Raw genomic sequence first — 17,018 nt, forward strand, 5'->3', positions numbered from 1 at the left:
AAAAGAGCCAGTAAATCCGTTTTACCTGCGATGCCACAATCGATTATTGTCGAAGATAAATTTCAAACTGACGGACCAGAATGGAAATTTGCTTGATATACGCGGGGAAACACTGAGTATCAACTTGCTGGTGAGATCGTAGAATTGGAATTGGAATCGAAGATTCTAAAGATTCTTAAGATTCTTAAATCTGCCCGCCAGAGAAAAATAAATAAAAACCAGGAAATTTTTCAAAATTAGTAAATTTCTTAATTTTGATGGGGTAAATACACGTCAAATTGAGTAATTTATATAATTTCGTAAATCAGTTGGGGTAAATACCCGTCAAATTGAGTAATTTATATAATTTTATGTTTTTGATGGGGTAAATACCCGTCAAAATTAAGAAAATTGCACAATTTCAGTAAATAAATTAATTTAGTAAATAATAAAAAAAAAAAAAAAAAATTAGAATCGGAGATTCTTGAAATTAAGAAATTTGTGTAATTTTATGTTTTTGATGGGGTAAATACCCGTCAAATCGAGTAATTTATATAATTTCGTGAATCTGCTGGGGTAAATACCCGTCAAATTGAGTAATTTATATAATTTCGTAAATTTGATGGGGTAAATGGTAGTCAGAAATAAGAAAATTGTACAATTTCAGTAAAATGAATAAAAAAAATAATAAAAATTAGAATTGGAATCGAAGATTCTTAAGATTCTTGAAATTTTGTTTTTTTTTTTGTGGCAAGAATGAAAATCAAAGATTTTTAAGAATCTTAAGAATCTTTGACGCTAATTTTACTTTCATCGACCAGCCTTTTTAGCTGCCTGATGCGCGAGCTAGTAATTTTTCTTGACTCGTACTCGTCTGATAAACTCGATCTAACTTTTTCTACCAGCGTCGATAATTTAACAAAATCCTCGATTTGATCATCGCTGACAGACGCAAGCGATTGGTACATGGCAATCTGGATTTTCTTTATAAACTTATATTCGGATGGTAGCGTGTACCTATATTCGAGTTTCCCTTGGATAATCGTCTCAAATTCGGACCGGATTTTACCTGTGTCCAAATCTGAAGATAAATTTATATTTTTCTTTTTTAAATCCTCGATGGCTTCGATGATGTTATTTATATTCTCCTCATTCATTTATATTATATTTGTAATCTTCAATTTCAAAAATTTTCGATTTCACTTTCCGAATCGGATATTATTGGAATATAATAAAATTCGATCCATGAGCCGAGTTTGTAGGAAAATGTCGCGTTGATTATTTTTTCTGTTGCACGTCGCACCGAGGCTATATGAATACCAAAGTATCTTGCAGCGGCCCTCATCGATGTGAATATGATTTCTTCATTTGTTTCTCGATTTATCGATTTAACCGCCTTAGCTGGTCGATATCCGCGGCCGGTGTTGCCGGATATGCAATTTTCACTCTGAGTTACCGCGCGAAGATTGGACAGTTTGTTGCTGAGCTTATCTCCGTCGATATGGTCGATTACCAAATTATTCTTGATGGGTCCATGACAACACTCGTATATGAACCTGTGGCAGAAATAACTTGTACATCTCCGTTTTTTGCTATTATTACCGACGGTAAATTTGAGATATCCAAATCTATTAACACTACCGACATGATTCTTCGTTTTAATATGTCTGACGATACCATCGGACGACGCTTCGTATCCCTCGATCGTTGGATGAGATTTAAACTCGTGTGTCATTGTTGTTTCAGGAATCGCTGATTTCAAGTTCATTATATAATAATTATATGTCTAAATCGTTATTTGCCTTGAATCGATTAATATAATCTTCTTCACATGTTATCACCGACGAGGATCTTTTTTCATAATATCGCCGCAATTCCCGATAATTCTTTCCTCCACAAGCCAAACACAATCGAGTTTTCCCTCGCGTGCCAACTTGACAAACTAAGCATCGCTGTGGTCCTTTACTGCCACGTCGAATCGCATGTATATGAGCGCCGCAATAATCGCCTCTGCAGGATTTGTCACAATTATTTGCTGAACCGATTAGTATCCACTTGCAATGCATTATTATAATTTAAACATATGTCTAAAATATAATTATGGACGCATTTGATCTTGATGAGGCAGAATATATTATTCCTGAAGTTGATCGAGCCAAGAAAGAGTTCTTCGACGATTGAGCGATTCACACTTGGTCGACCTGGAAAACAAATTCCATTGATGCTACAATGAATCTGGAACGAGCTAAGAAAATAATCGAGCATATAAAGATCGAACACTCCGAAGAGCGATTTATATTTGGGATAAAATTTATCGCACAAATGCCCGATGATACCTGGATTATTCGCGATAAACGAGATCCAGTGCGTGGCGGTAAGAAAAATGTTATTCTCGATAAAAATTCTAAGCCCGGATTGTTATTGGGAATCGATGGTCCTTATTATGCTAGGGCATATCCATCTAGTGCAGTCGTTTATAGAATTTATCGGCTAAATAATAATCCGGATGTGAAAAATCTACCCGCGATGAAAGAATCACCGATGATAAATTGCGTGGCTGAACGCGTAATCGAACATATGAAAAACGCTCGACGTGGATCTGGTTTAACACAATTAAGGCTAGATAAAATTAACGCGTGGGCAAGGACCGTTGCTAATGGTGCATCTGTGGACGATGTAGCTGCGTTGAGTAAAAAACTTAAATTTCCAATTACCGTGAAGACGTTATCGGGAGAAATATTATATTCATCGCCGTATAGATCCCGAGGAGCACCAATCGAGATTGTCGATCATAATTCACATGCGTGGTCGCAGTCGGTAATGATATTTCCGCGGGATCGTATTGTTAAATTTTATCCCACGGAAAATTCTGCGGAGAATAATAATTCCGATGCCATGTTTAGATTTATCAAAAAATTAAGCGCATCTGATCCAATATCGATATGGTTATTCTCGAGCGAGGAAAGATATGATCAGTTTATTTTGCCATGTGGCGACATTTACCGGGATGAAATATTACACGAGTCGATGAAAAAACTTGCGGTAAAATATTCGTCGAATCCCGATCAATTATTAACAAATTGCTTTACAATTCCGTCTGTGGCCGCTCATGCCGCTAGAGAGAAAAACTCGTGGAAGCCTACGAGGAACGAATTCCTCGCTGATATTCAACTTAGCTGTATCGAGTACGGCCATGGCGGATTGTGGAATACCAAGTACGATTTCGAAGATATGATTTCCGTTGACATGAGCGCGTGTTATCCTGGAAGTTTCCTTGGATATGGCGATTGTGCAGATTATTTTGCTAAATTCGGCCATCCTACCAGCGAGATGACAAGAGTAGCAATTAACGGACCGTTGCCTGATTTTGTCATGACCGGATTCGCTTGCGTCACGTCGTTTGAGTTTGCTGAAAATTTGCATAAAATCTGCTACATTTGGTTTGGCAGGCATTTATCTCAGCGCCGTTGGGTCCCTACGGTGTTATTGAGATATATGCTAGATTCGTCGATGTTAGTATCGTTGACGGTGAGCGAGGCGATTATATCCTACAGAAAACAGACCGATGTGTGGCTGCCGACGGATTGTGATAACGCGAAAGATATCGGAAGAAAAATAATCGGCAAATTTACTCAGGGTGGATCCGTTGATCACAAGCACAGGCACGCTAGATTATTTATCAACGACGCAGAGATGGATTTTATAATAGCCGATACGGTATCACGAGGAATATTTTGTAATAGAGAGAATATTATGATTGATGGAGCAAAGTTAGGTACCGTGATTAGCTACCTTGACGGAGAATCAGCGCAATATACGCATTTACGATCATCGATGCTCGCTTATGTTAGTATAAATTTGCTATCGATGATAAACAAATTTTCTGATATCGCGGTAAGAGTCGCAACAGATTCGTTTTATATCGATAAAAAATACCAAGATAGGCTGAAAAATTTAATCACCGATGGTAGCTCCTGGGGGACGTGGAGAATAAAAAACGAGGATATTCTAGATTATTGCGAAGACGCTGATGTTGAAGATCGCGATGAATTTCATCGAGGTAAATTTGAAAAATCTTCGATTTTGGAAATATCGGCAGCCGCATCTGCATTTGACCCAATTTCACGCAGCAAATTCGTCTACCTAAATGGTCCTGGTGGTAGCGGTAAAACAACGAGAGTAATAAATTTATTTACGAACTCCGATATGATTGTATTGACTCCGACACATAGATTAGCGCGAGAAATAAAGCAGCGTGGCGTTAATTCGTGCACGTATCACAGTTATTTCAAATACAGCGGTGGATCATGGGACTCGGTTCGTATGGGAGACAAATATATCAACAAGATCATTATATTTGATGAGATTTGCACGGTGAATTTAGATATATTAAAATCGATCTTGACTTGGTTGGAAGGGAAAAATACCGCTGTGATAATGTGCGGGGATCACGGCCAACCTAATCCTATTGATGGCGAATCGCCTCACGAATGGCTCAGAAACTTCGTTGACTATTATGAGGAAATCGACGCTGATTATAGATCGACGGATATTTTGTTGACCGAGTTTAAAAAATTGATTCGATTACAACCAAACATGATTCAGTGTGACGTCATGAGGAAAATAATCGACGAGACTCCGATGAGCGATTTTCTAAATTTGTGGTGTCCCGATCATCTGATCGTTGCTAGTAGAAAAATTGTTCGTGATATTATTCAGGAAATGTTATTCAAGCTGCATTGTGAGAAATTTCCAACGCTGCAGGTACCGTTATGCTACAGGCCCGCTAATACTCGACGACAAAATATTAATATTATTTTGCCATGTGGAAAGGAAAAGATTTTGGTCCTAAATGATATTATCTTCGTTGATATTAGTCTTGTTAATGACGCGATAAATGCAGAAAAATCACCGTGGAAATTAGGCTACGCAAAACAATACACTCGTCACAAGGATTAACCGTAGATGGTCAAGTTTGGATCGTCGATGATAGAATTTCCTGGTCAAATTTGGTATATTTAGCCGTGTCGAGAGTAAGAAAATTATCCCAGCTAGGACGAATTCGAGTAAATCACATAAGTGACGCTGGCGGTAGTTGAGTATCTTCTGGTACTATTTGTAATTCTTCTTTGGTAAATCCGCGTTGAGGCGCTAACGAATCTAGGATATAAATCGCTGGTCTTCCTGACGATCTTGTTACGGCGGATATTTTGTGTGTTGTAACGCTCCAGGTTGGGTCGGTTGCTCTTTTTCTGCCTCCTTCAGCCTCGCCTTCTTTATATAAATATCTGACTGTGACGCTACCTAGTACAGGTTGAATTGTGGAATCTCGCTTTAGGGGTATATTCGATTTTGTAATTGCAATTGCGGGTTTCATTGCTATTGTTCGAGTCGTCTCATTATTCAGCGCGTTGATTACATGAGGCAATCTTGATACCCAATCGTGAGATCGATTATCTTGAATAAATTCACGCGCGTATTGGTATCCGAATAATCGTTCTGCAAGCGTTTTATTGAATCTTTCGACGATAGCTTGATTGTGATGAACACCTACGATACCGCGTCGGATTTTCACATTATTTTTTTTCATCAATGAAGTAACCGCGCCAAGAAATTCTCGACCTGGATCAACTTGAAGAAGATTCGGCCATGTCAACGGGGATCGTGAATAAATTTCGCTAAACGCCTTAGCGATCTCCGTTGCTGTTTTATTCGATAATGGCTCGGCTTCTTTATACCTGCTAGCGATATCAACGACTGTCAGGACATATTTATATGTGACTCCGTCGACGGTATCGTAAGGAAGAAACATAAGATCAGCCTGATGGACCTCATTAGGGACACTGACGGTGAAACTCGCGTACGGTATTTTTTTAGGCGGAGGAAGGTATATTTGCCAAATTGCCTGTTTCGATAACCACGATTCAGCGGTGGATTGTTTTACTTTAGCGGCTTTAGCGAGTTTGGCAATCGCTGATTTTCCTCGCCAGAATCCTCGCGGAGAATAATATATTTGTTCCATATTATTTACCAGCACCGAATACTAATTTACCTTTCATCGCGCCTTTTATCAACCAGGATGCCAATTTCTCTTTGAAACTTTTGTCAGGAATCGCGTTTAGTGCGTGAATTAGCTTGATATCAGCGAGATGTCTTTGTTGTAAATCTCCGCTGCGATATGCGAGGTCGTGGTAGTAACAAGCGCTATCGATGGCGTTTACCGGATCTTCACCCTGAAATGGTTGGTTATTATCGTCGAGTCTGATATCGAGTCTCGTTCCGGGTCCACAATAATTGTATCCTGGCAGATGCTTTTCTCCGGGATATTTTGCCCAGGGCAACCCAGGTAGATTTGTCAAGGAGGCTGCGATATCTCCTCCGGTTCTTCTATTTTTTTTTTACAAATCTAAACTTGCGCGTCTTACAAACTTCACATTCTCCTGCGATTGCGTTCCTGTTGTTGCGTGTGACGATTTCGGTTGGATTTATCGTAGCTGTGTGCTTGCGGCACTTAACACAATATAGATCCATGTATTTTAGTAACATGAATGTAATTGATTTTTCCGCCACGAAACGACGCGAGCAAATAAAACATAACGCGGTATTACCGAATTCGATTAGAATGATAATCATTGGACCATCTGGATCTGGTAAGACGCAGTTGTTACTAAATTTGATCATGCGATGGCTAAAATGGGACAAATTGTACTTGGTTGCACCATCCGTTGACGATCAGCGATGTTATCAAGTGCTAAAGGAATTTAGCGACAATACCGACGAAGGCACAATCGAATTCATCACGGACATCAATGAAACTCCATCCGTGGAGAATTTGGACGGCGATGTTAATAATCTTGTTGTATTCGACGATGTTATGCTGGACAAGCAGACCAACCCGGCTAGGATATTCTCGCGTGGCAGACACAAAAACACCGATGTTATTTACGTAACACAGAGATATACGCAGATTCCAAAGGTGATTAGGGACAATTGCAATATTTTATCGGTATTCAATGGCGTAGACACGCACACGCTGAGAAATATCCATCAGACCTGGTGCAACGGTGACATGGATATAAACAAATTTAAAAATTTATTCAGCCGCGCTCAGGCAACGCCGCATGGGTTTATCACGATAAATCTTCACGATCCACGCAGTCGGTATCGAATTGGTCTCGATCAAATTTATTCATGAGAAAGCAGCCCAACGTTGCAACAAAAAACAACAAAAAATTCCCTTCATTTATTTTTCCTGTCTCGGATGCTATATTTACTAACGCACCGGCGCGACCAACCGATGCACTCGGTCTGAAATGCATGAAAATTAGCTTCCGTAGAAGGCTTTATTTTTTAAATCTGAGGCTTCTACGGAGAAAGTTCTCGTAGGAAGCTTTATTTTGGCTGGACGCACTGGTCTGTACAACTTCCCTGCTGCTCAGGTATTAACTCAGAAAAGAATGTGACAGCCAGTTGAAAAGGAATTTTTTTATACACATTTACATGATACCTAGTTTACCAAAACCTGCAACTATAAATCTTAGTACCATTAAAAAAATCGAGGGCTAGGAGTGAAATATAAGTTTCTCGATTTAGTGTGCATGCCCTGTCTCTTGGGAGATTTTTAACCTCCCTGCCTTCAATCCAAACATATGTTCATGGATATGACTCAAGTTAGCATTGAATTTGCTTTGGATGCATGTGAACACTAAAGTGACTCAATTGTCTCCAAGGACTAACGTTTGGAAACTGTTTTCAGAAATATATCATGGGCCACAGTTGATACCTTTATAACGTCAAAAAATCCATTCCTTCGGCCTAAACAAATCTGAGTACAATGATAAGGTATTCAGTTAACTTGTTGTGTACACATGTTAGCCCTAATCCCATTACTCAGCCACCCATCACTGCACCGATCGTAACGGCTAGTAGAACAGTTCATATATCCGGTAGACTGGTTCTGGCTGGCTTCTGTAATGCATGGATTGATCGCGTAAATCTCAACTGTAAAAAAAAAAAACAAATCTTAATTTACAGAAGAGTTAGATTGCAGCTAGTAAAAGGTACGTGCGGTAGATGGCCTGTAAACGGTATTTCCGTCCTACCACAGCTAGAATTACATATATGTTAAAAATCCGGTTAGCACTGATTATATGTAACCGGGGCAATATAATAATAATAATAATAATAATAATAATAATAATAATAATGAGGACTTTGTATAGCGCCTAATCTTTAGAAGCTCTAAGCGCTTTACAACATTAGACAACACCTATACGATAAAAAATATATAATAATATTATTACAAAAACAAACACCATGAAAGTAGAAAAACATTAAAAAATAAAAAACATACTGAGAATATTTCAGGTAGGAAACATTATTAGGTCTTTAAGTTTGTTCTTGCAGTCGAAATTAGTGAGTTTTGAGAGCCCTCTTGAACGTGATCACTATGACTTTGTGTCTAAGTTCAGTGGGCAATTCATTCCACGTTGCTGGGCCCTGGTATGCAAAAAGAACGCTGTCCATATGACTTTGTTTTCATAGTGAGAATAATGAGTATACGATTGACAGAACAGGAGCGTAAGTATCTTGCTGGTATATACACATGGGGGAGGTCGGATAGGTATTTTGGACTAGAGTCCGACAGTGAAACGTAGCACAGAGAACAAATTTTGTGTTTGATTCTGGATCGAATGGATAGCCAGTGTAGGGTACAGAGCTGCGGGGAAGTGTGCTCTGATCGTGGTACTCTAAGTATGATCCGAGCAGCTGTGTTTTGAACTTTTTGAAGTTTCTGGAGTAGATATATCCCCATTATAAGGGCCGCATGATTTGTACACACAGTGTGTGTGTGTGTGTGTGTGTGTGTGTGTGTGTGTACATTCACGTTAGTACCGTAATAAGAGACAGACGGAGAGAAATACGAGAAACTAATTACTATCTATACTATAATGCGAAACATTACTTTGGGGAATATATTACACACATACACATAAATACGTGCACAGAAGCACGCATAGCGAGAGAAGGAGGAGGGAACATAGAAAAAGAGAGAGAGTGGAAACATGGACAGATAGAGCGATATACCGTACATATTTTGCAGTTTGTGTGCGCACATCACTGGTATGACCAGAACCTGAAGTTGGTTGGTACAGACACTTACGAGAGGCATTACTTCCAAAATGGCATGTGTTATGAGTCGGATGCATCGAAGGGTACCAGTTGGGGAAAATTTCCGCTTTTGACCCTTGAGGGACAAAACTTCGAAAACAAAACAGATTCACGTGGATCTGTAATCTACTACACTTGGGGATTTGGAAGTCTTGGCATAGCAGTTCATTACGTAGGAACGGTAAGACTACAACGACAAAGAAACATACAACCATGCAAACAAACAAAAAACAAGCTTTTTCCTATTATTTTCCCTGGGTGCTGATAAATATAATTTTAATCTTATGATGTTTTTCGCAGTATTTTAGCTTTGCGTTGCTGTTCATTTGATATTCTTCATTATTATCTTGTTTATTCATCATCAATTAACTTTTCCTAAAGGTTTTACTGATTTCTTGTCATATAATTATTATTATTTTTTGCAGGATTACGCAGATGTATTGATCGGTACACCCGGAGTACAGTCTTGGACAGGTAATAAAAACATGATTATAATTCAGCAAGTATAAATAAATGAACATGAACAAGAATAATTACAGAAAGAATAATAAAAAAATTATTCATATTTATATTGTTTGGGTGGATGATTATTTTTTGGCCTTCCAAGAAAGCGAAACCATTTTGGTTTCAATCATTGACGACTCAGTCTCGAGAGACCATGCGAATAGCGTCCTTGGAGTGTCATCTGTCTCTGGGGTGTTGGCAACGTCTGTTGTGGCTGTGCAGGCCTATGCGCGAGTGACAGTCCTTATTAAAGTTCGTGCACACATGCTGGAAAGTCTGAATTACTGCGGTTGATGCCGCGCTCTTCTTTCTCTCACGTTTCACTCCCGCTAAATGGTCTCTCCTCGCATTGGCAATTGCTATGTCCTTGCTTAATGTCATTCTCCAGGTGCATCGGTCCTTGGACAGCGCTTCTAAGCCGTTGAGTGAAATGTCGCATGCCTTCATGTCCCTCTTGCACAATTCCTTGAAACGGAGTGAAGGGCAGCCGACTCTTATGGTGCCAGTTGCCAGCTGTCCATATAGGATGTCCTTTGGCAGCCTCCCATCCTCCATGCGTTAGACGTGTTTCAGCCATCGAAGGCGGCGTTTGCTCAGCGGAGAGTACATGCTGGGTAAACTTCCACGCTGTAGGATCTCGATGTGTGGGACGCGGTCTTGAAAGCTGATTTTCAGGATGCGTTTATGGCACCATATATGGAAGGAGTTGAGCCAGTGCCCTTTGCTCATGTAGGTACTCCAGATCTAACTTCCATATATAAGGGAGCTGAGAACGCAGGCCTGATAGACTTGGATCTTGGTGTGCTCTGTCAGCGCGTTGTTTTCCCACACCCTCTTCGTTAGTCGTCCCATGATGCGTTTTCATTTCCAAGTCTTCTGTCCAGCTCCACATCAAGTGAGAGAGTGTTGCTGATGGTTGACCCCAGGTGAGTAAAGTTGTTGACTGTTTCCAGGGTGACATCGTCAATTTTCATGGAAGGGCAATAGTGGTATCTTGCACACTGACGTTTGTCTTTTCCAGGCTGATGGTGAGTCCAAACTACTTGCAGATATCAGAGAAACGGTCTCCCAGTCTCTGGAAGGCGTCCTCGGTGTGGGTCACAAGAACCGAATCATCTGCCAAAAGCATCCACCTGATGAGCACCGACCTCACTTTGGTCTTCGAGCGAAGGAGTGCCATGTTGAACAGCCTCCCGTCTGACCTGGTGTGTAGATATACGCCATCAGTGGACAAGTCGAAGGCATAGGACAGAAGCAGGGAGAAGAAGATCCCGAAAAGACTTGGCGGTAGCACACATCCCTGCTTCACGCCGTTGTTGAGTGGGAATGAAGCTGAGGAGGATCCATCATACAGGACTGTTCCCGCCATATCGGCATGGAAAGAGGTTATCATGCTGCGGAAGTGTTTGGGTTCTTTTGGGATGGGCGGGGGCAACCGATCTTACTGTGGAGTTCAAAAAGGCCCTTCCTGCTGGCCAGGTCAAAGGCCTTGGTGAGGTCGATGAACATCATGTAGAGTGGTTAACCTTGCTCTCTAATCTTCTCTTGGAGTTGTAGTAAGGAGAAGATCATGTATGTCGTCGACCTGCCTGCTATGAAGTCGCACTGGGATTCCGGGTACACACGGTACGCAAGCAGCTGAAGCGTGTAGAGTATGATGCGGACATACACTTTGCCAACGATGCTCAGAAGCGAGATCCCTCTGTAATTATTACAGTCACTGAGGTCGCCCTTACTTTTGTAAAGGGTCACAGTCTGGCGTCAAGCATGTCTTTGGAGACTGTTCCTTCCTCGCAGCAGATGCAAAGTAGCTCATTCAGCAGCTGAAGCAATGTTGGTTTCCGACGTTTGATAGTTTCGGGCGGGATGCTGTCACTGTCTGGTGCTCTGCCGTTTGGAAGGGAGTCGATTGCTTTGCTGAGCTGATCTCCTCTAAGGTGGGCACTTTGTCGAGCTCCTCCATGATGGGCAGTTTCTTTATGCTGCTAAGGGCCGCATCGGTGACTGACGTTTCTCGGGAGTATAGCTCTGAGTAGTGTTCCACCGATCTGGTTATCTTCTGCTCATGGTCAGTGATCTTCTCTCCCATTAGAGATTTCGGAGGGGTGGGCGAACCCTTTCACTGTAAGGCCTAGAGCCTTCTTGATGCCGCTGTACATATCTTGGATGAATCCGGACTCGGCAATGCGCTAGATTCCTTCACACAGTTGTTGTCAGTACTCGTTCGTGCACTTTCTAATGATGCGTTGGGTGTTGGTTCGAGCACATCTGAGAATAGCAAGCGTCCGTTCATAAGGAAAGTTTTTTTAAATCTATGAAGGCTTTTCGTTTGTCCTCTATAACTGGTTTCATCTTTGATAAGTGAGTTGAACCAGTTCTGGCTGGGCCGCTCATTCTTGCCAAACGTGGACACAGCTGTGCTGTATACGGCACCCTTCATGGCGTTTCACTTGGTTGTAGAATTGTGCTGTGACAGGTCCGGGAGAGCATGGTCCACGGCGGACACATTCTCCTCCACATTGGAAGGGACCGACATTTGCGCAGTGTTTATGCGAGGGCTTCCTTTGGTTTTGAGCCGTGTAGTGTGTGTGGCTATAAGTGCACCCTGCTGATCACGAGGGCGTGGTCGGAGTCGCAGTCTGCACTGTGGTAGGTTCTGATGGAGAGGACGCTGTTAAGGACAGAGCGCCTGGTGATGACCAAGTCGAGTTGGTGTCAGCGATGAGACCTCGGGTGTTTCCATGACACTTTGTGTTGTGGCTTACACTTGAAGAAAAATGTTTGTGACGCACAGGTCATGGTAGGTGCACAGCTTCAGCAGTCTCTAACCATTTTCGTTGGTCTTTCCAGTGCCATGATGTTCGAGACAGGTATGCCATGACTCGTGGTCCGCACCTACTCTGGCATTAATGTAGCCGAGAAGGAATAGTTGTTCGTCTTTGGGGCATCCTTTGATCTGTTCGTCCAGTCGTCCATAGAACTGATCCTTTGTTTCTTCTGAAGATGTGAGGGTGGAGGCGTAGACACTAAGGATGTTGACAGGACATGCAGCGCTGATGAGGCGGATGGACAAGAAACGCTCAGTGCCCTTGTGGGAGGTTCAACCGAGGCCAAGATGTTGCTTTTGATGACAGAGACCACTCCGTGCTGGCGGAGATCCTCATGTTCTCAACCCTTCCAGAAGAAGGTGTAGTTTTCCTCTATGAGGGAACCGCTAGAGGCGAGCCTGGTATCCTTGAGGGCAGCTATGCTGGTGAGTCTATCGATGATGCCTGTCTTCCTAGTGTCGTACATCTACCTGAGGTCGTCAGAGATGTATGTGCACATGGTGCGCACGTTTCAGCTTGCGAATCGAAGAGCTTCAGTCTTCTTTATTGATTTTTTGTTTCATTTGTCTCTTGTGGAATTACCGTCTGTTGTCATGATGAGCAACACACTGAGCTCCAGACACCCACTGGAGCATGCAGACAACGGTTGGTCAACACCTTACTGACCGGGGCTTCCCGGCCTTAGGCGGGCGGTAGTCGTCTAGTGGGACACGATGATCCCTTTCATCGTCGAAGCTAACCCGTGGCGCCCCTTCCCTACGCCAATCGGGTGGGACTAATAATGTTTCCTCACTCAGTAGCTAGACTGGAATGACCTCTGGGCGTGGAGTATAAAGATTCTGGGCTGCCCAGACGTCAGGATTCCCCTCTCGTCCTTGCTGGTGGAGTCCAAAGGAATGATAAGCATGACATTTGGCATCAGTTTGGATGCAGGAGCAACAGAAGGAAGCCGTAGTTGAAATCCAACCGCCTTATGGGCTCCATTCCGGATTGTCTTTCTTTGTTTACTTCCGTATCCTTTCCTTCTCCCGAATATATCCACAAGGCAGCGGAGCCATCATCCAATGGCTGCGACTTGATAGGTTTGGAATCAGAATTTCCTTCTCCTAGACAAACTGCCTGACAAGGCTAACGAGATCCATCTGCCCGGGTTTAGAGTCGGAGCTTTCCTTCTTTTAGATTGGCTGCTATATATCCTTAGAGCACTGGCGGAAAGAGAATGGCTGTGTTATTATGTTATAACTAAAAATCTGAGTGACGAACTATTGATGTTATTAGAATCGTGCTGAGAATTTAAGTTACTGGTATACAAGTTACTGAACTCATTACATTCCTGCTGAAAATTCAAGAGATTAATGCTCCAGTGATTGAACTTTCAGGAATGGCAGAGAGAAGAACAAGCGATGAATTTCGCATTATAGAAACTCTTGAAGTAAGCATATGATATATGCTATTTCATTCTTTGATTCTCCTTCAAATTCTAATTTGCAAATGGCGATGAGAAAGTGGGGCAAAATATATCACCATATTGTTCAGAATGATTTATGACTTCTTTGCGATTCTACGAAGATTCTCAGAATCAAAGCTTAACTTCTCCCGAATTCCAAAATGGGCATGCTTATGTTGCGTGTTTAGGTTCTAATAAACAGTAACAAAAGAAAGAATGAAAACAACAAGCTTTGACAAATTTAACAAATAATTTATTTCCCTGGAAAAACACTGAAAAAAATTTTAAAAAATAAGAATTTACGGTTTTAAGAATCAAATCCCAAAAATATTCCAAGAATAATCCACGAATTCAATTTTAGAAGTTCTTGTAATGAAATGTTCTATTGAATTCAAGATTTAGTCCCGACGAAAAATCCAAAATGGTGGCGATGACGTAAACTGTAGCCTTTATGGTGCAATATCGTCTACAGTTCTTTTTTATTCCACAGTCATTAATAAGCCGGTGTTTGAATTTCCGAATAAAATTTACAGAAATGCCCTTGTCCAAGTATTATATATGAGCGCTTCAATATTTCCATGAAAAAGAACTATCCTTTAGAATCCAAATAATCTTAATAAAAATTAAACAGAATTCCAAACTTCCACAACAGACACTTTCCAGTGTGAACAAAAAGCCCAATTGAGAAATATCTCTATAGACATCGGTATACAACCTGACTACTGCGCAATTTCGGAAAACCCAGAGTTGCGAAATAGAGGCTGTTTACATATTTAAAAAGATCACTACTCCTAGTATGACCTTGATAAAAGCCAATCAGTTTATTCGAGAATAAAATAAAAATAAATAGTTGTTTACTTGTCTCAGTGATTTCTGAATCAAGATCGCGAACTAAGTCAGAAATAGAAACAGTGTTTCTATTAGTATGTATTTATGAAAAGATTCAGGTCAAACTGAATTTTCTGGAAAATATCCAATTCCTAGTAAACAAAATTACATTACATTGACATGTAACGAAATTAACAAAACAATTTTTTTTAAACTTACAGACAATTGAATTAAATCAAATATAAATTAAATCAAATATACATAACATTTGCCCCCATAAAGGAAAAGAACTATTTATATCATACGGCTTTCTTTTTGCCATAGAATAATAATACACGAGATTAAAAAGAACTTTTATAAATTACACACAGTACACATAACATAATACATTGTTATACATGACATCATCGATGTAAGCATCACAATTGTCTAGACCAGAGGTAATGTCATTCATGAGACGTTAAAAAGTATTTGGCGACCCTTTCATCCCAAACTGCATTACTTTATTTTGATAACGTCCATCGGGAGTCACGAATGCCAAAATTTACTTTGCTCTTTCAGTTAGTGGAATTTGCAAAAATCCTTTCAGAAGGTCAAATTTGTGACATACTTAGCATTTGCGATCTTATCAATACAGTCATCGCTTCTTGGTAATGGAAACGAATCTGTTTGTGTCACACTATTCTGGTTTTGGAACAAGTATGCATGGTGAACTCCAATCACTTTTACTGGGCTCTATAAAAAATCATTCTCTAGCAAATACTGAATTTCTTTTTTAAAGTATTCCTGTTTGATAGGGTTAGTCCTGTACGGTTGCTGCTACACAGGTTTTGAAATTTACAATGTCAACGTCATGGAAAGTTTTTTTCGTTCTTGTAGGAACATATGGAAATAAGTGTTCATATTCAAATAATAACTGTTTAAGCTTATTTCTTTCTTGTTCTTGCAGATGTGAAAGATTCTGGTCCAGATGTTTCATAAATTCTGAATTTCGAATATTTGTCACTCCAATATCAATATAATCCGATGATATTCCTTCACTTAAATTTTCACTGAGTGGGACAAGTAGAACTAAATTAATTGCGTGTTTAACATGGCTATCTCTTTCAATATACTGGTACTCCAATCATTTATCTAGATCCCAGGAGCACTAATATTGTAATTTAACTCTGTCATTTTCTTCTTAACTTCGTAAGGGAAGTAATATCTAAACTGAAGAAAATTTTGAAGAATGAGCAGGAGAGACTGAACTCTATTATCAGACTCAAATGTTCTCTCCATTGTAGTTCTGTCAAACCATAAATTCATTCTTGACTTGAAAATTGCAGGATGCCAAATTCAAACATAAAAGGCTGGAACGTTCCAAACTTAAAATTTTACTCCTGGTCAGAATGGATAGATTTGGGAAGGTCAAACTGAGTAAAAGCTTTATCAAAGGTTTTACTATGGTTTTAGATTTAATATTCCTAAAAGGAAAATACCTCTGGAAACTTTGTTGACTCACACATAATGGCCAACAGGTATTGGTTACCTGACTTGGTCTTAGGTAAGGGACCAACACGATCTACCATAAGTCTACTAAATGGCTCCTCAAAGCATGAATAGGTTGTACTTGAGCCTTATGTATCTTTTGAACAGGTTTTCATTCCGTTTGACAAGTATGACAAGATCTACAGTATTTACAAACATCACTTTTGATTTTTGATTAATAGAAGTGAGTCATGATGTTGTGATAAGTCTTATTAATCCTCAAATGACCAGCCAAATGAGTTTCATGGGCCATGCTAAGTATATCCTGTCTGTAAGTTTATGAACTACAACTTGATAGTTCACTGACCATTCGTTACTAGCAGGTACCTCGAGAGGTCTCCATTTTCTCATAAGAATTCCATTTTTAATGAAATAACAGACATGAACTTCCATGGTTTCAGTTTCAATAATTGCCCTTTGAAACAAACAGGAGATCTCGGGATCTTTTTCCTGTTAGACGACAACTGATTGTCGTTTATCACCCTGATTAGAAAAAAGAAAATGAGTAGTTAAAAGAGGATCACTGTGACCAATACCTTCCGATTGATCCAAACAAAGAGTGAAAGTGACCTCATCAAAAGCCTGACCAATACATGTGTCAGCTAAAGGAATACTTCCTTATCAACATCATTCCTAAGAGCTTTCTTTGTCATAGCTCTGGTAACTGCACAAGCTGGGAATAAATCAGAGAATTATTTTTCTGTTCGATCTACTTTTTGATCCAAGCAATG

At 40.3% G+C, this 17,018-nt stretch overlaps 1 protein-coding gene across 2 annotated transcripts in view; it reads left to right on the forward strand.

Moving 5' to 3' along the window:
- The window catches only part of LOC149776200 (integrin alpha-4-like), a 132,442-nt gene that overhangs the window by 17,331 nt on the left and 98,093 nt on the right, over positions 1-17,018 (forward strand). For both annotated transcript variants that reach the window (XM_089942529.1, XM_089942528.1), the window contains exons 4-5: positions 9,083-9,331; positions 9,576-9,624. In XM_089942529.1, coding sequence (XP_089798655.1) covers positions 9,083-9,331; positions 9,576-9,624 — 298 coding nt within the window. The remainder of the gene's footprint in view (positions 1-9,082; positions 9,332-9,575; positions 9,625-17,018) is intronic.

Source organism: Sinohyriopsis cumingii, chromosome 18, assembly GCF_028554795.1.
Source record: "Sinohyriopsis cumingii isolate HCF-2022 chromosome 18, ASM2855479v2, whole genome shotgun sequence".
Lineage (NCBI taxonomy): Eukaryota > Metazoa > Mollusca > Bivalvia > Unionida > Unionidae > Sinohyriopsis > Sinohyriopsis cumingii.